The sequence below is a fragment of the Semicossyphus pulcher genome, unplaced genomic scaffold (genome assembly GCF_022749685.1).
Source record: "Semicossyphus pulcher isolate SPU_LCO1_2020_fin unplaced genomic scaffold, fSemPul1.0.p SCAF_1, whole genome shotgun sequence".
In the NCBI taxonomy this organism is placed as follows: Eukaryota; Metazoa; Chordata; class Actinopteri; order Labriformes; family Labridae; genus Semicossyphus; species Semicossyphus pulcher.
The window spans coordinates 19,810,085-19,834,021 of NW_027211603.1; the positions used below are offsets into that span (position 1 = coordinate 19,810,085).

The following is a 23,937-nucleotide window of genomic DNA, read 5'->3' on the forward strand; positions in this document are numbered from 1 at the left end:
TGCTCACCTCTGAGATTTATCCAAGCATAGTCTCAGTGACTTACTGTACATCATGGCCCAGGCAATAATGCTGACTGACAGACAGAGGCTTGGCCAGCAGACAGGGTTACTAGGCCGCAGATCTCTCCCTCACCTGGACAGGTGTGTCCATTACCTTCATGGGGTGGCACGGAGTGGATCCAGACAGAGGCTGCCAGCAGCCAGTGAGACAGCAACATGGGAAGTGGAGGCAGCAGTGCTAACACCAAAACAGCTGCTAACAGGTAAGAGCAGAATGGGACAAAGGGGGAGGAGACAAGGACTTAGTGGAGAGTGCACCCTTAAATTAGGCTATTGTATTCTCTGTATCTGCAAAGTAAATAATACTTTAACAATTATCTTTGCAGGATTGGTTTGTCTAATCTCTTGCAAAGTTTTTTTTAATTAAATGTCACAATGTTTGAGATATAGTTGCAGTTTTGTCTTAGTCAAGGACTCCTTGGCAGAGCTGATTATCACAGCAGCAGTATTAATCAGCCAAGGGGACATTGTGACATAGCTGTCTAGTGTCTGCACTTGACAAACAAACAATATGCATGATTACAGACATAAAGTAGAGGAATTATAGAAACACAGTGATTCAGGGTATCCCTCCTAAATCTTTAATGGTACTGAATTATAACATGCAGAAGATATAGGCCTAGTAATGTAGGACTGGTAGTAGATTTTTTTTGTGCATCTTGTTATGATATAATTTTGGTTTTATGTAATTCTAGAAATTGTAATCAAAATGTGCTGCACCTTTAACATGATAAAAGCAAACTTATTTTTGTCCCCATAAGACTACACTAACTTACCTAACTGAGTGGAAAACTGTTATATTATTTTACACCACTAGATGGAGGTACTGCCTCAAACACTGCACAGTAGCAAGGTACTACCACATCACGAGGGTCCTTGATTCATCTCTCTTACATCCATTGACTGGCTGTAATCTATAAATGGGTTTGGGAAAGTGAACAGTAATTTGGTCTTATTATTGCACCAGTCTCAATAAATTCCATATATAATAAGGAAATAACATTGGTTTGACAGCTTTAGGACAATTACCGTACATTGCAACACGTGTGATGATGATTTCCTTCAACCCATGTCGTCAGCCGATGATTTGCATATAATTTGCCGATAATGGAGCCAAAAACATACATGACAGATTACTCATTTGAACGACATTAAGGGCCATTAATAAATGCAATGGCTATGTAACTAACCACTGCATTATTCAGGAAACTACTACACCACGCCATTCACAGTCACATGTCATGCTTCATGCTGTACTGATGCTTCCACGCGCTCTGATTGGCTCCCTAACTTTGCCAAGCACTTCCACCACGCATCTGCGTATCCCTCCGCGTCGTTTATAGTTTTGACTGTTTTCTGATGTACAACTGGAGAAATAGTAAAATATAGCACCTGTTTGGGTAATGTGCGATAGGTGTTGTCGGTACACATGTGCTCGGACGGTGTAATATATTTAATTTATCTATATTTTCTCGGATGAATATCTCTCAGCATCACTAGAAAGTAGTTCCGCAGAGTGAGGGACTAGGGAGATCACCTTGAGCTGAGCTCAGTGTAACGGCAGTTACATCGGTCCAAACGCTTCCTCATCCAGACAAGGTGGGTATCCTGAACAGGGGCTGCAGTATATCGACCTGATAACTTGTAGGACACTTGTGCTACTACCTTCTAAATCTTCTTTTGTTTTAATTGTATCTCTAGCGATATCCTGCGAGTTCCTGGGAATGTATGAGTCGGTCACTCGTGGCTTTCTTCCTCATTTACTAACACGCTTTTTTAAAATGAAAATTAGGTTTTAAAATGCCAGTACATCTGGACGTTTGTGATTCGCTTATGTAAGCCATTTCTAGTCCCACTTTGGTGATTGTTAAACAACGTTGTGATTGAAAAATGCTGTTTTTTAGGAGGATAACTGAGGGAATTTGTTGACGCACTGAGTAGATATTTCTGTTGCTAAATGCTAACCACTTAAGTCTTAATTTATTGCTAAACACAGTTCTTACTTCTAAAATGGTAAAATTCAACGTGATGCGTTTAGTGGTGAAGCTTGAAAAATCGCTTCCTGTTGCCTCCTGTTGTGGGCGTGACCGCTGCGTCTTCTCGGCCTCCCATTGGTCAGTTTCTGTGATGTTCCTAGAGCAGGAAAATGTGACGCAGGATGAGAACGTGACCTTTAGCGCATCGTCTGCACTGTATACAAGTGAATTAAATTAAAATACCCAGACGGTTAGACTCATGACATAAATGTACCAACGCTAAAACTCACAGGCATTGTTGAAAGTGGTGTGATGTTGTCTTATTCCTCCAAATGGCAGTTAGCCTGGGTTGATACATTTATCACGTTTATCCTTTTATTCATCCGTCTTAGCTGTTATATTTCCTCAGAAACACTCCGGCATAAATCCGAACCTCGTTTATTATGGCGTAAGAAAAATAACTGTCCTATGTTATGAGAGATGTCGTTTGCAATGTGTAAATTGCTGTAGCAGCTTCACTGCAGTAGCATGCTGCAGTGCTGACACATATAAGAGGCCTTGTTGACAGTCAGTACATGGGCAGGAAGGCAGCTTTTACCCTCCCTGTCTAGGTTATAAGTAGTTATGCTTTTTAGCTCTCTATCTGACAGCTTGAGCCTTTTCTCTGCTCATTTCTTAAATAGGAGAGAGAAGATTGTATGAAAAGGGATGGGCTATGTCTTAAGCTGCATTTCATATTTTAATGACAAATCCTTTTTGGTACATCTGCTGTGATGTATGTAGGGTATGTGTAGGACTTGCATTGCAGCCAGCATACACTTTGTTATGTTATGAGAAGTACTTGTTTTGTGTGTAACAAAACTCTGGAGCCACTGTCATTGCTATGTCCTTCCTAGCTAAAGGCCCAGATGACAAAATGGAGACTTTTTCCCAGTGGACCTGTCAGGTTATAATGTCAAATGACTGGGAATTTTGTTGAAGTGATAAGCCAGACAAGGGAGAAGATTACTTTGATCCAGGCTCTTCACTATGAGCAGAGAACTTTAAAGGATTGGTATTTATTATTTGCTTCAGCAGTATAAAGTCTCAATTGTCACAAATGACTCGTTATATCCTATAAAGATTAATGTTACAACAACAAATTAATATTTGTAACAACTTTATACTTTACCTTGAAGTACTGACTCTCTAATGACTCAATCTAAAGATCACAAAAACTGCTGTGGGAAATAAAAAGAGCACTTAATTCTACACTGTTAGGTTAAGTTACAATTTAAGCTATAACTTTTGATGTTTTTTGTAATTAACTAAGTACTTCATTTACCTGTTCTTGTGGTTAAGTTAGTTAAGTTGCAGGTGAGCTGCTGGTAAGTGCAGTTGATAAGGCCTTTTGCAGCTGGCTCTGCTCCCATGCTATCTATGCCCACAATAGCTGCATGTCTGCTGACTAATGCTACATTGAGTCATGATTTGGAACACTACCAATTATGGGTACTCCTTTGCCACTGCAGATGCACCTTACTGCACACTCTGTGCACTAATTTTGATGTAAAGTGCTTGGGTTAAACAAAACTCCATATGGTTTAGCATTTGTATTTGAAATGTATGAGATATGCACAGCATTCTGCATCATAAATTAACGTAATTCCATGCATTTCCCCATCTAAGGTTTGTTTTGACGTTTACATGCCTACATAGTGTAAGTACCATCATACATTCAGAGTATTAGATTTCTACAAACAGACTCAGCATGCTGTGTGTTGTTATTTTTAGCCAAGACTCCATTTTTAACCCTGGGGGGCTGCATGACCTAGGCTGGTAGTAACATTAATGTGACACTGCTGCGGTGTGCCGTGGTGAAAACCTCATGTACGCCCATGCTTTCAGATCATGGCGATTGCTTGGTCACAGCAGACGCTCTCCATGTCCTTTATCCTCATTGAAGGGATTTACTCTTGAGCTCCTGGAAGTGTCGCATGTATGCACGCATGCTGCAGCGGTCACTTCTGCGTGGACTGCTGTTGCAGGGAGAGGTTTGCTCATTGGCAATCGAAGCTGCAACAGTCTGGGGTTGTATTGGAGGTCATTGCTAAGAAGGTGCCTGTTTGTGCCCAGAGGGAAAAGGAAGATCTACAGGGGGTATGTAGAGATTATCTGCTAATGCTGCCTTGTTTGAGTGGGTGTGACTGAGAGCAACCGGCTACTGTCTCTGTGAGCTAGCTTGGATTAGCCAAGTGTTGCGTCACATTCATAGTAGATGGTAGTAAATGTCATGTCACCCTGATAGCAGTGTTGCTATGGCTGCTGATGATTGCATAGGCGTGTTTCACTGATAAGTGATTAGGACATTGTTTAGAGAGTCAAGAGACAGGGTGACTGAGAGTATGTTAAGAGGAGAGAGTGTGTCACAAAGGTAGAAGTGGTGGGAAGGGATTTAAGGGGATTATTAGCAGTCAGCTCTAAAGTTAGCCCTGCATCTGTGTCAGGGTTACCCTGGCTGCTGTTGTTCTTACGGCTGCTGTCCGGAGGTCAGACACGATAACCATGGCTGCCAGTCAGCCATTACAGCCAATGATGTAATTTGGTTTTAAATTGAGTTAACAAGCTGGGGTCAGACAGATCATGACTTTGCTGCATGTGGTTAAGGACAAGTTTCCTTAGCTAGTTATAATTCTTCTGATGGCTCCAAAAATAAGCCTTCACCTGAGGATTCAGGCTGAGTTACCTGAGGATGACATTTCATTAAACTGACAAAGATGCAGGCTATGCCTTGTTGGTTAATGAAATTTGATCCCATCATGACAGTAATGCAAAGATGTGATATGAGGAAAAAGGAAATACATACAACAGTAGTCCTCATCATCAGGTGTTTTTCCCCCCATCAACATGGCCCTGTACTATTTATATGAGCATTTTGTGAAATCACACACGTAGCATAAATAATTTTTTAAAAATCTCTTTCTTCAGAAAAATGCCTAAATCATAAATGAATAATGTGTGTAATTCTTGAGAAATACAGCACAGTAACGGTAACATTTCAGTCTCCCCTCTGCAGTCCTTCCTGGTGGTTGATCCCACTCAGACCCCACCTCTCTGTGGATGTGTGTGTGCTGCAGTGGTGGGATGTGACTGTGCTCACGTACAGCACTGGTCTGGCACTAGTATGCCCCATTGACTCAAGTGTTACATCATCAGTCAGCAGCTCTCATTGAGGGAGCCCATTGGTTTAGCGGGCCGGAATCCCCCACCATGATGCATTTGTAATAAGGATGTGGATGAGTAAGAGGACACTGTCTAGTGACACTGTCGAATGTAACAGTTTAATGGAGTTGCACCAGCCACACTTGCAACCATCAGAAATGTGTAATTTCCTCCTCCCTTGTGAGTACAATAGCAGCCTTTTCTGTCATTTGTCTTGAAGATGGGACCAAGTAGCTACTTTGTAACAGTAAATTACCATCATTGAGGGACAAATGCTTTTTCTTAATTCAGGACAGGTCTCGCTTCTGTGTGGACTTCATCAGAGAAGGAAGAAGGGCTTGTTTAAGTGATATTAATTGTTACCTTGTTCTGCCAAACAAGCAACCAGTGAGAGTGTTCTTTGTTGAAGGGCACTTCAATGTATAATTTAAACAAAGAGAACTTGATCCATCCACTGGGTGCTTTGACTGTCGCCTGAATGGCAGACAGTCACCATATTTTTAAGGTTGTTTGGTACATTTTACAAAGGGAATCTCTTTTACATCTCTTATACATTACCTTTTTGATAATTGTTACTTTCATTGGCCTTTTTTTTTCAGAAAGATCTTCACCATCATGACTTATGTAATATTGCACAAAGCTGGCCGTTTTCTGACCTCCTCGTTAGGCCCAGACCCAGTGTTTGAATTGCACAGATCTCTACTACTGACTGTGTCACCAGATTGTCTGTTCAAGCAGGCTTTTCAGCCTCAGTCAGCTGTGTTAGTTATGTAACCCCAGCATCTAGAGCCATAGTAGAACCAGCATTCCTCATCAGCAGTGAGCGTCCATGCTGCACGCTGTTCAAATACACCCGCCCCTTCGGCTGTATGTTGAGACATGCCTAGATGTTTTTGTAGTGTCTCTCATTGGAATGCCACACATCCATGCACACTGTTTGCACATGGTGGTATTAAGCCATTCACAATTGCACAGGATTTGTTGAGAATTCTCCTACATGCTATGTTGGCTGTTTTCTAGCCAGATAGGCGTGCCGAAAGTGTTGTGATCACAGCTTGGAAATTTCACCCCTGATGATGAGCTTCGTGATGCTGTTGTTGCCATGGGTGACTCAGGGAGTAGTGGGTGGGGGGTACAGAATGTACAATATGGTGTAGCAGCTCAATACGCTATACTGCTCTACTCCCCATGTGGAGTATAGAGACAGTGCAAGTATGAGTATAAATCTTCATTGTCCTTAGTCTAAGTAGCTGAGTTGAAAATAGATGTGCAATCTATTTCTGATAGCAACCAACATAATTAATTGACCACTGGGACATTGTCCTTCTTTAACATGACTACCACAAGGGCAGCCAAGCAGTATTTGGGTGCAGTTTGTTGCCAATGGGGTTGGATACAGTGCCAGTAATTGCTGGCTGGTGTGACCTCGTTCGGAAATAAATCCATCAGCCTGCAGTAGATCTATTAGACCATTGTGTTTTACATAAAAGCAACCAATGTGTAAAATTAGTTAAAGCTCCCAGCCAAACGCTATTAATGTTTGACTTTTGGCCGATTTTAAATCAGATTGGTTGACAATGCTGTAAGTTGTCGTTACTGTATCCTCTATACTTACTCTTTTTTCTGCAGGACTTCTCCAGTTGCACCAGTAAACACCATGCCTCATCCAAAGGTTCTAGACATGGGCTCTGCCTTCATCCAGACACAGCAGCTCAACGCTGCCATGGCTGATACCTTCCTGGAACACATGTGCCTGCTGGACATCGACTCTGAGCCCACCACCGCACGGAACACTGGCATCATCTGCACCATTGGTTGGTCAAAACTTTTAGTCAACATTTAAGTTGCTGAGATTTATGGTTGCTATTAGATGCCTGCAAGGCCTGTTTATGGCAATTATTGTCTTTGGGAACAGGGCAATGTTACTGCATACTGCAACAGTTGAACTGTAAATAAACTGTGTGCACTTACACAGCTCTTTAATAAAACCTGCTAAAAAAAATACTCTTCATCCTTTAATGAAAAAGAGATTTTCTTCCCATAGAATAAGTGTGCCCTCTAACGTCAGCTAATCTTTATTTGCAGGGCCGGCCTCCCGTTCTGTCGACATACTGAAGGAGATGATCAAGTCTGGAATGAACATCGCTCGCCTGAACTTCTCCCACGGCACACACGAGGTGGGTCTTACAACAATTCTGTCTACTACGTAAGTTGGGAAAGTACAGCTAACAAGTCACATTGTTAGAAGTCACGTTTGATCAAACATGGTTGTGTGCTTTATCACAGGAATGTGTCTGCTGGTTTTAACTATCTTCATGGCAGTGTTGACTTTTTTTAATCAGCTTTTGTAACTCTGCAGAAAATAACTATGGTGAAAGAAGGTCAACACAACTTACAGTGAACAAGCACGTCACTCATTATGAACCACTATCAGCTTGCCACTTTATGCAGGACTAGGCCAGTTTCCATGAATGGACAGAGTAGAAGTGCTAACTAACATAAGATTGCAGTTTGTGTTAGCTAACCAAGTTCTATTCATAAGAGATAGGTAAGGGTAAGGCAAAGATGGGACTACCGCACAATAAAACGGTTATTTTTACATAACAAAAGGTGATTATATAACCACATATAACCTAACCAAACAATCCCTAGATGCGGTAACTAAAAAGGACTGGCTAACTGCCACCAGCTTGTTACCAAGCAGTCGGTTCAGGTGAGGCGGTGTCTCACTCGCAGTCTGACTCTGCCCTCAGGCTCATGAAAGAACAAATTACAGATGCCCATCCTATTAATCAACAGATTCTATGATCCAACGAGAAAATGATACACATAAGAGAAGCAGTGCACTTTGAATTCATTTGAACTTTTCATAGTGTCACATTAGTAGTTGTTGGTTGATGTATGATAATTTGTGATGTGATGACTTTGTAGATTAATATTCTGCAAGAAGTTTTCTCCAACTTCTACAACCAGATATATAATTTCACTGCACTAACAGATACTGAGCTGTTCCTCGTGATCATAAGGATTTTACTGTCTAAGAATAAAGGACCAATTAATTGTTAGCAACATGTTTAAGTCCTCTTCAGTGAAAAGTATCTATGGTTTGAGTGGGTCTGTTTGTTGTTAAACCAAGATTTAAGGTTCAGCTGGATTCAGAGAACAGCAAAAGAAATCAGGGCCATGTTGGCTTTGTACCATTAATGCATCATGCGTAGCTCCCTGCCCTTCCTTTATCTCATCAGCAATCAGCACGACTAGACACTTTTATTGTGTGTACACACCAACAGCAAGGTCAGGCCACTTTTAATTAAAGTGGGAAGTGGAAAGTAGAGTATGTTGCAAGTCCAGAAAGTCACATTATGTCAAAACCAGTATAAAAAACATTGCAAAAGAGACGTCAATGAATTATAACTGTAATAATAAAACCTCGACTTTCTGAAGCTAACTCTTCAGAAGATAGAATTTTAAGCCCTGCAGCTGCGGTGGTTGACTTTGTGAGACTTAATCCAGGTTTTCCTATTGTCACAGTGCAGTGAGTGTAGCGTGGCTCAGTGTGTTGCCAGTGTGCAAGACATCCAATTTGATTACCTGCCACTTAAGTTATTATTCAAAGCTCTGGTCACCCTGACGGGCAGCATGAGCAGCAGACAGTCGTCCTCACTGAGACAAAAACTGCTACGTGTTCATCAGTGTGCACTTATGTCTGCATCAGTTATGACAGTGCCGAATTTTGAGGGGAAGGAAAGTTCACATCACTTCTATCATTTTCCACGTTTTAAACCCAAGTTGACCCCCTCTGCAGACATTATCACCACGGCACCATTGTTCAGGGCAAAGCTCCATTGTTGCTGTTGTCCTTTCAAATGAAAATGTATCGTCTATTGTTCAATAGCAACTGAACCGAGGAATTTCCCCCTGAGTTGCACTGCACTTCCTCATTCAGACTTTTACACAACATGCACTTGACACAAAGACATTGCAATCCTTTAAGGTGTTGTCCAAGGTTTCATTATAGCAGGACACAAAAGTACAAGGACACAAGTAGGGTTGGGCAGATGTCATCTTTTTTTACATGTCAGTAAGGTTGATAGAAAGAACTGAATGACCCCGTAGTGATGCTGGCAGTATGACTCAAGTTTATGACTGTGTGTGTTGTCCGGCACACCTTATCTTTTAATTGTCCCGGCCTGATAAAAGCAATAATTTCCTGGTAATCTAATAGCAGTGCCTTTGTCATATTAATTTTCATTTTGATTTATGTGACAGCGGCAAGATGTTGGTTCGAAATTAATAATTGTGTAGTTGAGTATCTTACTTATTGTATTCGTTCTGTTGCACTTCTCTTTCTTCCTCTAGTACCATGCAGAGACTATCAAGAACGTGCGTGAGGCATGTGAGAGCTTCGAGCCTGGCAGTATCCAGTACAGGCCCATTGGCATCGCCCTGGACACCAAGGGGCCAGAGATCAGGACCGGCCTGATCCAGGGAGTGAGTTTAGCTTGTTCTTTAAACCAAAACAACAGTCTTAATAATGCCCGTTTTAGCATGAAAAAAGAAAGTAAAACTATATAATCTTTTAATGATTAAACAGAGCGGCACAGCTGAGGTGGAGCTGAAGAAGGGCAACCTAATCAAGATTACCTTGGATGACGCTGACATGGACAACTGCAGCGATGAGGTCCTCTGGCTCGACTACAAGAACATCACCAAAGTGGTGGAAATCGGCAGCAAGATCTACATTGACGACGGACTCATTTCCCTGCAGGTTAAAGAGATTGGTGAGTGAAGGAGTGGCAAACAAAATAAGAAGTCTCCTGTGCTCCTTTTAGAATGTATAGAAAACACAGCACTACATGTACGTATACATATTGTATCTCTTAGATGTATTTAGCTCTGAAATCTTAAAAACCTGAGGAATGTAGAGGAAAGGAAGCTAGTTTGGTCTCAGTGTTCTGTATTATAAACTGCTGTCCAAACACAAATTTCACTATAGATAGAAAACACTGCACTGTTTAAAACCTTGTGAAAAGCTTCAGCAAAGAAATATTTCCTTGGCTCTCCAGGTACCGATTACCTCAGTTGCGAGATTGAGAACGGTGGCACCCTGGGCAGCAAGAAGGGAGTGAACCTCCCTGGTGCTGCCGTAGACCTGCCTGCTGTTTCAGACAAGGACATCAAGGACCTGCAGTTTGGTGTGCAACACGGAGTCGACATGGTCTTTGCTTCCTTCATCCGCAAAGCTGATGATGTACACGCCGTCAGAGCCGTGCTGGGAGAGAAAGGCAAAGACATCAAGATCATCAGCAAGCTCGAGAACCACGAAGGTGTACGCAGGTGTGTGTATAAAGTTGTGCTGTTAGTTTTTTATGTATTCCTTAGCAACAAGGCTCTGAACAACAGTTTACAGTTTAGATTAAAATGTCTTTTTCTGTCTCCTGCTCAGATTCGATGAGATCATGGAGGCCAGCGACGGCATCATGGTTGCCCGTGGTGACCTGGGAATTGAGATCCCCACAGAAAAAGTCTTCCTGGCTCAGAAGATGATGATTGGTCGCTGCAACCGAGCTGGCAAGCCGATCACATGCGCCACTCAGGTGAGATAAAAGCAAAAGACCTGCTAGAGAGCAACATACACAGATTTAAAGAAATTATTTAAAGAAATCTAACGCATCACATGAATATCATTCAGATGCTGGAGAGCATGATCAAGAAGCCCAGGCCCACCCGTGCTGAGGGCAGTGACGTAGCCAACGCCGTGTTGGACGGAGCCGACTGCATCATGCTGAGCGGAGAGACCGCTAAGGGAGATTACCCCCTGGAGGCAGTACGCACACAGCACATGGTGAGCTAATGTGTATTAAATATAACACTGTTAAATATTAAAAGAATTAATTAAAAGTAAAGCATAAAGACATAAAGTGAGGATTATTGATCTGTGAAATAATTTTGATTATGAGACGATCTTGCATGATTTCTCACTTTTAACTCGTTTGCATGTTTTGGTCAAAGACTGGGAGGTTACTCTTTCTCTTTCCTTATTTTTTGTGTTCACCTGAACACATCTGTCTCTCAGATGTCCAATGACGCTGCAACTTTGTTTCACTTGGCCTTACAGCTGCTAAAGCAGGACTGTTAGGCTAACTGGAATTATCTATCATTGATTTATCTATTCTTTCACTTAAATGCAAATTCACTGCCACTAAGGTATGCTATTTAATAATCAATCAACAATGAATCAATATTCCAAACAATAGTAATATTTTCCCTGCATATTTTCCATGCAGTTGGGATAATTGTGACAAATATTAAATGTTTTAATGACATGCTGAGATTAGATTTCACCCAAACTTAGATTAGGTGTCACCCTTTGTTCTATGTTTACCTGCCTTTGTTAATATGTCTTGATATCCCTAAAGTGATTCATCCATAAACTGATTCAGCCAGAATCACCCAACAATGGTTTGGCAAAAGAATCATATCATAAAAATAAGGCTGAGGCAGTAACAGCAGAATACAAATAAGGGGAACCATTTGTGTCTTGTTTATTTTATTTTGCTTAGGTTTTGTCATTCAGGGACAGAAACAAGTAAAAGACCTTTTAGAATCCTTATAATAAGGTCTTAAAGATTTCATACAGCAACAAAGCCAATAGTATTAATTGCATGGATGGACGATGCAGTTAAAGCTGCTTTATTCGTTCAGGCCTTTCTTGGCTATCCTGCACTGTTCTTGGCTACACTCTGTGTTTGCACTGCTATGCAGATGTAGCAGTGACTCAGCATTACTGCAGCTCCTGCCTTTGAGCTTGCTGTCCTTCTGCTCAAGTTGCAGTGGGAGCTTCACAATCTGAAGTAAATGACAACTTCTATTGAGCTCAAACCACATGTACTTATAAGCCTTATATTCTCCAGAATCGCATGGACTAACTCTGCTTCCAAGCCACTTTGACTATCAGACATCGTCCTTTTCTCATTAACATTAAGACTTTCTTCTTCATTCTTCCTGGCTGTTTCTAACCATGTGTTTACACGTCTGCAGCATGTGGCCTTTTAAATCCTCGCTCCCCTTTTTCAACTCCCAGTTGAAGTCAGGTTTTTCCATTAGTTATATGTGATAAATGTAATTAAGCTCAATTCAGTCATTTTGTTTTTTAAGTCCTAAGGTTAAATAGTCTTTTTTTATCTCAGTGGAGATTGGCATGAGTTGTACAGTATTATTTTACATGTAATGACATTATGTAAATGGTTGTGGTAAAACTTGGACTCTTGAATGTTTGAACGTTGATAATTCGCCCACACTAATTGCATACCTAAACTCTCCTCCCCGTCCCTGTCTTTCCTTTTCTTTTCTTTACCTTCTCCTGACTCCATCATCATCCCTCTTTGTTCCCCCATATTCCTGTCATTTCTCTTGTATTCCACCCGATTTTCCTCATGTTCAATCTGCGTGTGCCTGGTGTGGGAATGTCTTTGCGTGATGCATCTTGCCCTCACTTATGCCAGATTGCTCGTGAAGCCGAGGCGGCCATGTTCCACCGGCAGGTGTTTGAGGACCTGCGCCGTTCCACGCCGTACTGCAAAGACCCCGCTGAGGCTATTGCAATTGGCGCTGTTGAGGCCTCCTTTAAGAGCTTAGCCTCTGGGATCATTGTGCTCACTGGCTCTGGAAGGTAGGCAGGTAATCTGGTTCTGGCAGGTCGAGGAGGGCAATGGTATCGGAAGTTCAGGAGAGGGAGAGTAGGGCCAGACAGGAACTGTCTAAGGAATTTACTGGGAGAGCCTGGCAGACACTTTAAGTAGACTGCGGGTTGATTTTTAATTGAATTTGATTTCAATTTGTTTAAGTGCCTATTATTAAACAAACAGCTGACCTTCCTTAACCAGGAGTCTAGTTATACGATTGGCAGTCTCTCCCAGTGGTGTGAGTGACTTTGCGTGCAGTTGTTGTAACCCCCGCCACCCTTCCCTCATGGTCCGTCTGGGCTCAGATAGCACGAGAGGCCGAGGCAGCCACCTTCCACAGACAGCTGTTTGAAGAGCTGAGGAGACACTCCCAACTGACCAGAGACCCTTCAGAGGCTGTGGCTGTCGGAGCTGTCGAGTCATCCTTCAAATGTTGCGCTAGTGCCTTCATTGTTCTCACCAAGACTGGGAGGTAAGAAAGAGAAGGATGGAGGAGGAGTGGTCCTGGTGCCGAAGGTAAGGTGTTGCCAAATTAGCAGCAGCCTGTTCAACACGACTCCCGATTCTCCCTCCAACACCTAATGTGCTCTTACAGATCCCACTCTGTTGATTTTGTGTGTTTGTGTGTGTGTTTGACAGCTGTTACATAGGCTGGGTGGAGATAGAAGCAGATTTTGAGAGTGGGGGTTGTCAGTCACCATATTTACATGGCGGCCATTTTTCTCTGGCGTCACTCTTAGGGTAGGAAGCTTAATAATGTAATCCAGGTTTAAGAGATTCTGAAAAGCTTTTATTCCACCCCTCAATTTATCATCAACTGAAAAACAATCAGTAGTAAAAATCTGGAGGGCATGAGGCCAAATTAGTAGCCAAAAAAGTAATTTGATTGTTGCAACAGCTAGCTTTAGCATTCAACCAACTCCAAGCTAACATTACTGTTAGCTAGCTAGCATATCATTAGCTAGCTAGAATTAGGTAGGAATTTATGTGCTTTGTATAATATGGTGTAACAGTATCAAATGGTAATGTTTGCTAGGAATTGGTTTAATGCTAATATTAGCTGTCGTGTAATGGTAGCTAATATGTTATCGAATATGTTGTTTTGCTAGAAATGTGCCTGGATGTCTCTGTATTTTATTTTTGTGAGACTCCCATCATTTATATGACTAGCAAAGCTGGACAGCGCAGGGGGACATGGCAACAGCTTGCCTGAGTGTGATGTCAGAGAAAAATGGCAGCAGTTTGAGTATGGTTTATAAGCCCAGTCCCAATGTCCATCCCTCACAGATGTAATTCATCAGATTTCTTAAAAATAGAAAGTTACTACATAACCTCATATAGTTTATGAATCATGTGAAATTTAAATCTATTTTTGTGAAAAGATTAGTTAAACAAAGTATCATTTCATCTTTTTTGGGGTGGCTATTTCTCTGTCACCCTGTTTGTAACATTGTACCTCTTTGGGTTAAATTGTGGGCGAGTATACTGCAGTTCATTCCCACAGGGAGTTGATTTCACAGTGGGACAGGCCTGACCCATAACGGGTTTAACAGGAATGCCAAACAAAGAGTTCTGAGATTGGACATTTGGATTTGGACCTATTAACCATCTACACACTTGTGATACATCAGAAGTGTTGTCAATTATTTTGATATTGATATTTTGGCTGATTTGACCTCTCAGGGCTGTCTGGGTGTTTGCAGACTCTGCTCAGCTGCCCGGATTTTCCTGTTTTGTTTTACCTGTTAGGGCGAGGCAACATTTTTATTACTGTTTTGATTAAACCCATCGCATGCAAGAGCTCTGCTGCTCGTGAGAATAAATCGAAACCAGCTAGAAAATCTCAAAACACCTTTGTCGGGAGCAGAGTTTTTAATTGCACTGAAATACTTCTTCCAAGACTCAATCTGCATGGACTCAATTTAAAATTACAAAGAATAGTTTTTTATGTTAAAATGTAATTCAATATAAGGTTTTATTAATTATATTGTCATTATAACCATTGAGATATAAAATATGTAACATCTTTCCAAGTTAACTCAGCCTCTTACTGACTTGTGAAATGTTGAACAATATGAATGAAGGGGAATCTTTTATACCTAGCTCTGTGTGTTCTGTGTTTGTCTGTACAGGTCCGCCCACCTGCTCTCCAGGTACAGGCCCCGTGCCCCCATTATCTCTGTCACCCGTAACGCACAGACAGCTCGCCAAGCCCACCTGTACCGCGGCATCTTCCCCGTCCTCTACACCAAACCAGCCCACGATGTGTGGGCAGAGGACGTCGACATGCGTGTCAACTTTGCCATGGACATGGGTAAGCATCTGTCATGTTTCTAGTACTTTATACAACTATTTATCACAGCAGAAGAAAAGTTTTAAACAAGGAAGATAACCGAATTTAAAGTAGCGCTCTATGGATGATGGTTATAAAAGTTATCAAATATAAGACTTAAAACGAGCTAAGTTTAGTAAAATGTTTTGTTTTATTTCAGGCAAGGCCAGAGGCTTCTTCAAAGAGGGAGATGTTGTCATCGTCTTGACCGGCTGGCGTCCCGGCTCCGGTTACACCAACACCATGCGCGTGGTTCTGGTGGCCTGAACAGCCAGAGCTGCTGCTCTGCTTTCTCCCTCCACCTTCATCTATCTTTCATAGCGCTCCACCTCATGCTCCACTCCAGCTCACAGCCCTACTCATCAAAGACCTGGGCTCACAGACTCAACCGCTAAACATTTAGCGTTTAGCTAATAATGCAAAGAATTAAAGATATAAATAGAGTTAAGCCTTCATGGCCAGAGAGCTGTTTTAGAAGGAGTGGATGCTTGTTCCATACGATTCCACTTTATGTCTCCATTCCTTTCACATTTCACGATTCTCTCAATCAAACCAGTCTGCAGGGTCTCAGATTAATACACCCTGACCAGAAACTGCTGTATTTATTCACTCAAACACTTATATTATTAAAAGAGAACCAGTCTGAGAGTGAATACATCCTGGTCTGTGTGCATGCGCGTACTGGATCTTGTTTCGGTGGGGCTCGTGGTGGGGCAGGCTGATCTTCACAGAGCACCTTAAGTACTGTAACCGTTCACTGATCACACTCCTCTGCCGGTATAATGAACAAAGTTGCGGCATCCAAAATCAAAAGGGCTCCTCCTTTCAGTGCAGCCTTTGCTCCACCGCTCCACCCAAACAGATCCCTGTGTAGTGCTGTCTGTATGAAGTGTCCTCTCTTAAAGCCAGCGTTCACTGTGTTTATGTGTATCTGTAAGTGTTGCACTCCTTATTCTACTCCAGACAATGTTACATTCAATATTATACTTGACTTTTGTGAATGGTAAAGTTTTGTTCGAGGACATCCAATACTACTTATATTTTGTCTGACTTAAGAGAAATGTTAGTTTGGGATGTCCACAGAGGTGTTTGAGCTTGTTACTGTGTTTGTGTTATTAGATGTTATAAAGCCTTTACATTTATTTGCATTTGGATCATATCTAAGTTGGCACTAGTATGGTTCACTAACGTTGACTGATATGAATGAGCACTTTTAGGGTTTTTATTCTCACAAGGGACCTGTTGAAGTGACGCTGCTCTGTCCCCTTCAACTCCAGTGGGTGAGGGGTAGCTCCCCTCCGCTTGTAGTTCTCCTTCTATGTTGATGACTCACTGTAGCTGTCTTCATGTGTCTAACATGCTTTGGATTGTAACGCTAGAGTGTAAGAACTAACAATATGTAAAGGGGTAATATAATGTTTAGCTGGTGTACTGAGCTGTTCTAAAAGACTGGATTTCCATCAATAAAAGAGATGAGCACCTATCTTTACTCTGCCTGGAAGTGTTTGGTTTGAAAATGAATAATCATGAGTTTAAGTTTCTGCTAAATTTACATCAAAGTGAAGGATTCAGATGAACCGAAGAAGCTCAAGAAAAACTCTGACTCGAGAAATACAATTCTCATAAAAAAATGTATTTTATAAATGATCAGAGCTCAAGTGTGTTGACACATGAACCATACAGTATCAAATAATTTTCAGTCAAATAAGAAAATGTCTCAAAAAATTACCTTTGTTTGTGCTTACAAAAGTTCCTCACTGATAATATAAACCATTCAAATCATAAAGAACAGTTTCCACGCCATCGTAAATGTGTTCTATTTAATCAGGAAAGTGATCCAGCTTCATTACTGGCAGTCCTGGCTGTAGGTCACCCCCACCTGTCTGCGGATCTCGTCTTCCAACTCAGCCAGCAGAAGAGAGTCAGCATGGGAGATTACTGAACTCTCCTTCAGCCCTGCATGGGAAGATAAAACACTATCACAACATATACATTGTACAGCATATACTGTACAATAAGTCTGCACATCGGATTATGGTAATAGGGCATTAAGGTTTCAGATGCCCCCTGGTGTTGAGTTTGTGTATAACACTTAACTATGCAAAAGAAATCATGACTGAAAATAACCAAGTTTTTTTTACTGATTGAGCATCTTGAACATCAGTGTGTCACTTATAGAACATCAGTCTTTGTAAAATTATATTGTATTAACATTTCTGGAAAAGTGAATATTTGCAACTAGTTTGAAATTTGCCTTGTCATGCATGGTCAGCAATCACGTGCCTGCCGTTGGATTATGCTGTGTTCGAAATCCCATACTATACTAGCAGTATACACACACATACACATATATATATATGGCAGAAGGGGGTGCTAAAGCTAAAGAAGCAGCGGTTATTGATTACTTCCGCCTGGCGTAGCATACTGCAAAATGAATTTGAAAAGCTCCTCCATACTACATACTACCACTGAACGCAGTATGCAGTATACAGTATACAGTACGTAGTATATAGTACGTGTTATGTAGTATACAGTATGGCATTTCGAACACAGCCTTAGTGTGAAACCATTTATAACTTCCTAATTTCTCTCAATGAGAAAAGTTGTGGGTTAAAGATCAAGATGACGCAGAATGAACATCTCACATCTACTCATGCATTGTGATGTGTTAATACAATGCATGGCTTAATGATTATGTTGGTCTGGACAGTGCAAATTATTGCTATTTTTTTCTTATAGTTATATACTGTAAATGCAGACCAAAACACGCTGAATGTCACAGTACCTTTAAGCAAACACTGTCGAACTTCCTCTGCTTCATAACGCATCCCTGTACTGTTGAGGAAGTTGAGAGGCAGGTAGGGTTCTGGCACTGGGTACTGAGTCTCCTTCCCGTTCACCACTAGTGATGTGGGGCACCACATGTGGGCAGGGATCTAAAAACATGCACCAGCTGTTTTCACAACAATAACAGCAGAAATAACAGGAAGGAATATACAGTATAGTGTATGACGTTACAGAAACGGCTCCATCCTTGTCAAACAGAACACACAGTTGTCTCCTTACTTCCCTTTCTCTAATTTGTATCAGTCAGCATGCACATGCAGACGGTACAAAGTGGTACTGCACTCCCTGAAATGTATTTGATTATGTAGCCACACTGTGATGACGTACCCTGATGGTGCCCTTTGTGCCCACGATAATGGCGTCATTGGGCAGCAGCATGCCTGCAGAGCCCGTAAACACCGCCATCCTGTTCCTGGAGAACTTCAGAGTGACAACCACGGTCTCATCCACTCCTGCAACAGCATACAAACATACTATATGATTACTGAAGCAATAATAGAACATAAAACATGAATTCAGGTACAACAGCAGTGATTGTTGTCTTCTGTGAATCCTCTGTAAAAAAGATGTCAGTTAATTCCACTGTGTGTTATGTAGCAGAGGGATACTGTGTATAAGAAGGTAGGGCAACACCAGGTATCTGGACTATAAAACCTTAAAGTTTATTGTGCCAGTTGACACATTCAAGGACATAAAGTTGAGAGAGATAAGAGGGAAGTCTTATCAGACAGGAACACTCCCTTGGTTAAAAATTCTCAATTCACATACAGCAAGAATTACACTGGAAAAGAAGCTGGAGCAAACACTTTACAAGATACAAAACTCCCATCTGTCATCATATATGGAGCTGCAAACAGACATATACAACTGAGTGAGGTCAATGGATAACAATCCTCCCACTGTCAACTTGTGTGACCTGTGTGTGATTTGTTTAAAGACCAATCTAGGAAAGTTGCATCACAAATACTGTGCAAACACTATTCCCAATTTTATTCATGTGAACTTCAGAGGTTGTATCCGTGAGACCCTACAGTTGGCTTTTTCATCACCTGTCTCCTGGCACACCCCCATGGCCTGAATACACTCGGGCTTCTCTCCATTAAACACCATACATGTGAACTGCAGACAGTAGACGCCAAGGTCCAGCATCGCTCCCGCGCCCAGCTCCTTCTGCGTTGATCTCGGTACATGTAACACTGGCACGCCGAACTCAGATCTCACCATCTTCACCTCGCCAACCTCCCCCTGAGCCAGCAGCCGTCTGATCTCCACCGAGGCTGGGAAGAATCGGGTCCAGAAGGCCTGGAGCAAAGGAAAGGGAAATTAAAGCTATGAAGACATTTTATTTTTTTATTTTTTCTCTGCTCCATCTGTACCTCCATGAAGAAGACGTCATTGCTCTTGGCAGAGGCCAGGATCTCCTTCACCTCCTTGGTGTTCATGGCCAGTGGCTTCTCACACAGAACGTTCTTCTTGGCGTTCGTAAAAAGCAGACATGTTTTCAGATGGTAGGGGTGGATAACACCAATATACACAACATCTGCACACACATAACAAAAAAGAGGTATTTGACAGTCAAAATTCATGTATCAGTAAAATACTCACAGGAAATTAAAGCTGAGGTTTGTCATCCTTAAAGTAATTCACATCACAAACACAAACATGTAACAGCCAATCACCAGGGGTCCGTTTCACAAAGCAGGTTCAACAAACTCTGAGTCTAACCCTGAACTCTGAGTCGATCTACTCTGAGATAGGAAACTCTGAGTTTTCGGTTCCAGAACAGCTGATCAGAGTTAGTTCAATCAACTCTGAGTAGGTTCAGCCAGAGTTAAGTGCGTGCACGCTGACTATAAAAAGCCAGCATTAATGGAGCCCCGATACCACGATTCACCATGACAACGGTACACAAAAAGAGGTCCTCCTACGTCACACCAGCGGAGCTCGAAATCCTCATGCGGACGTTCAGCGAATACGAGCATGTTTTTAGAAAAATAAAGTAACACGGCTGCAGCTGCAAAAGAGAGAGAAGCGGCGTGGGAAGAAACTGCTGCTCGAGTAAATTTGCAAGTGTGAACTGGTCTATTTATTTAATACTTAATCACGACCGGAAGCTAAAATTTATATTAATTTAGGAGCAATCCAGCGGGAGAAAAAAACATGCATGGAAGCACTTCAATCATATTTTAAATATGAAACAGATGAAATATCATTCAGTGGCTGTTTTAATGTGCATTAGCTTTATCCCTAACATGATGCTGACTTCACATACATTATAATTCATGTTGATTAAAATGAATGTGTTAGTTTAAAAAAAAAAATCCAATAACTTAAGGTGTCTTATCTGAGTGCTCTCGGCAGTGGTGGTGGAAAATCTACAAATGATGACTTTGACACAGATTTGTCTTTTGATTTTTTTATCATAATTATAAAAGACTTTTGCAAAGCGGTCAGAGCAGCACAGAGACGCAACGTTTCTTCTTTTAATTCGGTAACCGCTCAAACACACGCGTGAGACGGGCTGAATGAATGAGGAAGTCGAATGAGGGTTTTATATTCTAGAGGGAGGAGACGGAGCGAAACTCTGAGATTCCTGAAGAAAACCTGCTCGCGACCAGGTTAGGTTCATAGAGTCTGTTACTACGGTAACTGACCGAGAGCTTAAGTGACCTCCCTTTGTGAAACGGAAAACTCAGAGTTTCCCTCATTTCAGGGTTAACAGACTCAGAGTTTTCAATAAACCTGCTTTGTGAAACGGACCCCAGGTCTGCAGAAACTCACCTATGTTTGGGTCTCTGGCCAGCTCATCATAGCTGCCGTATGCCTGCGAGATGCTGTGCTTTTTGGCAAACTCCTGTGCATCCTCTAACTTGCGAGCCGCCACAGCCACAACCTGTGATCACAGTTTTATCACATTATTTATTACAATGCAGTGTTACTGTTCCAAGCACTATATTACAATCTAGCTAGTTGCCCTCTGTTATCCTGGTTGGAGGCTGAAGTTTAACCTCTCTGTGTACGGATATCTTTTTTCCCTCAATATAGACAAAATGCCTTATATTTTCCTACTCAAACACTGAGGTTATTTTCAGTGATTGGAATTAGGGTAACACAATCACACCTAGCATTTGTCATTTAAAGTGGCCATCCCCCTAATAGTGCAATTTTAGGCCTTCATAAAATTTAAACAGTTGTTTAGGATAACAACTCAGCTCCCACACAGTTGTCATGAATTTGGAAATGAAGTCCAAAACGTTTCGTTTGTTGTCGTTGTTGTACCAGGCTCTGAACGTGTTTAATACTGCTGTAAAGTTAATCATTTTGATATTAGCCGAGATATGGGGATAAGAGATGGGGATTGATTTTCTGTGACTCTGATGACGCTGACTCTGTTTTGGAGTCAGCCTCAAGCGGCCACTCGAGGAACAGCAGTTTATGTCACTTCCGTATTGGCTTCATTTTAAAAGCCCCGGATGTTACCTCTTAGTATAAATAACGACAGCAAACAATTTTATTGGCAGTTTCACATAGAGATGTCAACTCTCGTTCACTTCAGTGACCCGGATCTTCGGATCTCGTTCAGCTGAACGATTCGTTCATTACATTCGTTCACCAGGTCGTTCAGTGACATTTCCGGTTTACCCGTAACTCACTCTCACTCGTTCACGAACAATACGGCTCCCATTGCATTACTGGTCTTCTTGTTCAATCATCATAAAATAACAGTTACTTGGCCCAACTATATTAAAAAGAAAATATTATATTTATGTAAAAATAAACATTCATGTGTTATCTCATCTTGCTGTTGTGTCAGTTTATTTTTGAGCTGTTGTAATATCTTTTCTAGTATTGTACTTTACTTTATTTCTTTATTTCAGACACATACGTCCATATCTGTACAAAACACAATACATAAAATAAAATACGAAGACTACAACTTCATTGTGCGATCAGTTCATCATAGTTTATAACGCAGCGCGGGGAGAACACAGACGTTTAATAACGTGGACCTGTGTTCAGATCTGTCTGTCTGTCTGTCAACAGAGACTGCAGTCTGCTGTGTACTACATATATTTTACACAGAGCTGTAGATGATCAGGCTTTATGATCAAACTTTTATATCTCGTCATCACTTCAGTCCGCGATGACCCGCTCCCCCCCTCCCTCTGTGCAGATGCTCTCTCCCTCTCAGCGCTGCGAGTCTGCATCACCGTTTTTATGATATGTTGTATTTAAAGTTTAACGGAGGTGAATGAGGCTCCTTATATATTCACAGGGCCTGATGATGTAATATATTTAATCAGAGTCTGAGTCTGTGAATTGACTTGTATGTACAGATGCACCTAATCAGGTCGCTTCGTTCAGTGAACGAGAGAGAGAGAGAGAGAGAGAGAGACATTCGGTCAAGCGATACGTTCAGTCACTGTCACTCGTTCATGAACGATGATACGTTCAGTCGTTCTCCTAACCAATGATGGTGATTTGATACATTAGATGTGATACAAACAGCCCTCCTCTGAAACGCAATTGGCTCGTGCTAACATCAATCAGTCTGGTTTCCTAAAAGAAGAAGTGGGGAGCCAAGTGAACGAAAGGAACGACTTTGATGCTTGAAAGTGAACGGATCATTCCGTTCACTGAAAAGATTCGTTCTTTTTGAACGAATCGTTCAGGACCGAAACATCTCTATTAAGAATGACGGTTTTAAATGCTGTGAAACTTTCACAGCATTTAAAACCGTCATTCTTAAGTTTCAACTTTCGATTAAAGTTTTATACGCGATTCATTTGAGGCTGCTTTTGAATTGTGTTTGCCTCAATTGATTTATTTCTGCATTTAAAAAAACGTACAGTAAATCAGGGTTAAAGAGTGCAAACGATTTCGCAAGTACAAGGAATTTTACGTGTTGGAATCAAACAATCTGTAAATATGCTGCAGACTTTACCTTGCTGTGTATGTAAACTCACAAAAAAAATGGTGACAGTGGTTTACAGTTGAAGATACCGGTTGCAAATCCACAGCATGTCTTTATGTTCTGATAAACAGTGATAATTTAGGGTTGTCAGGATTAGCAGGATTAGAATACAGTCTGCACGGGCGAGAAGAGAAGCCCAACAGAGTCCTCAAGTGTTCTCTTGCATTTAAAACACTGTCTCATGTCTATGCGTCTACTCAAACTGATACCTGATGGTCTTCAGGAGGAAGAGATTTCAGGGCTACAGTGAAGTCATGGCTGATTTTCCCCGCGCTGCAGATTCCCCACCTGGTTGCCATGTTGGACAGCAAACTAGCTGACCGAGGGCTGCTTCCCAAGTCTCTTATTTGATAGCTCCTCGCCCGAACCGGAAGTAGTTCCGGAGCCGCCATATTGAGGACCGTCTCAAAGCTTTTTTTTATTATTATTACTACATAACATACATACAAGCATACATATCAGACAAATAACCCCTCCCCCCACCCCTTCCATAAAACACAACAAAACAAAATAAAGCAAAATAAAAACAAACAAGATAATATGGTTATTTTGATTATTACAAACATTATTGCCAGATATAAGCTACACATCTCTTTATCTCTTTATCTGGAGTACATATTGAAACTTTCTAGAATTTGTTTTGACCGTCTCAAAGCTCTTATCGCTGCTCGGAGGAGCGAGGAGCGAGGAGAGAGGAGGGAGTTCCGAAGAGCGATAAGCGAGGATACACGAGAGCAGCCTCCACGGAAATCTTTTACTGGCCGACACGCCCCCTTATTACAGATCAGTTCGTGATTGGACGCTGCAGCAGATCGGACTTATGTGAAACTTCACAACATCACCGGAGTTTCATACCGCAGA

General features: G+C 41.6%; 2 protein-coding genes across 4 annotated transcripts; one reads left to right on the forward strand and one right to left on the reverse strand.

The window, feature by feature from the left end:
* Positions 1-1,576: 1,576 nt before the first annotated feature.
* On the forward strand, positions 1,577-16,743 carry pkma (pyruvate kinase M1/2a). 3 transcript variants are annotated; one of them, XM_069665214.1, is made up of 11 exons: positions 1,577-1,659; positions 6,867-7,051; positions 7,323-7,414; positions 9,597-9,728; positions 9,832-10,018; positions 10,304-10,574; positions 10,684-10,834; positions 10,930-11,082; positions 12,743-12,909; positions 15,055-15,236; positions 15,415-16,743. In XM_069665214.1, exons 2-11 carry the CDS (start codon positions 6,895-6,897, stop codon positions 15,519-15,521), a joined length of 1,599 nt encoding a protein of 532 aa, XP_069521315.1. In that variant the 5' UTR covers positions 1,577-1,659; positions 6,867-6,894; the 3' UTR covers positions 15,522-16,743. The 3 variants fall into 3 exon arrangements, with proteins under 3 accessions (XP_069521315.1, XP_069522879.1, XP_069522100.1); XM_069666778.1 differs by lacking the exon at positions 12,743-12,909 and adding an exon at positions 13,228-13,394; XM_069665999.1 differs by lacking the exon at positions 1,577-1,659 and adding an exon at positions 5,397-5,417.
* A 129-nt stretch (positions 16,744-16,872) lies between these two features.
* dhdh.2 (dihydrodiol dehydrogenase, tandem duplicate 2) lies at positions 16,873-23,375 on the reverse strand. The gene is made up of 7 exons (XM_069667897.1): positions 23,286-23,375; positions 20,883-20,994; positions 19,478-19,641; positions 19,151-19,403; positions 18,429-18,553; positions 18,040-18,190; positions 16,873-17,210 (listed from the first exon to the last, which is right to left on the reverse strand). Exons 1-7 carry the CDS (start codon positions 23,373-23,375, stop codon positions 17,101-17,103), a joined length of 1,005 nt encoding a protein of 334 aa, XP_069523998.1. The 3' UTR covers positions 16,873-17,100.
* Between the last annotated feature and the right edge of the window lie 562 nt (positions 23,376-23,937).

Excerpts from the sequence above, each read along its gene's own strand:
- pkma (XM_069665214.1), top strand. The coding sequence starts at position 6,895 with ATGCCTCATCCAAAGGTTCTAGACATGGGCTCTGCCTTCATCCAGACA. Across the intron at positions 10,019-10,303 it reads CCTGCAGGTTAAAGAGATTG|GTACCGATTACCTCAGTTGC; the intron begins GTGAGTGAAGGA and ends TTGGCTCTCCAG. Across the intron at positions 11,083-12,742 it reads CAGTACGCACACAGCACATG|ATTGCTCGTGAAGCCGAGGC; the intron begins GTGAGCTAATGT and ends CACTTATGCCAG.
- dhdh.2 (XM_069667897.1), bottom strand. The coding sequence starts at position 23,375 with ATGGCAACCAGGTGGGGAATCTGCAGCGCGGGGAAAATCAGCCATGAC. Across the intron at positions 20,995-23,285 it reads TTCCTCCTGAAGACCATCAG|GTTGTGGCTGTGGCGGCTCG; the intron begins GTATCAGTTTGA and ends CTGTGATCACAG. Across the intron at positions 19,642-20,882 it reads GGCCAGAGACCCAAACATAG|ATGTTGTGTATATTGGTGTT; the intron begins GTGAGTTTCTGC and ends ATGTGTGTGCAG.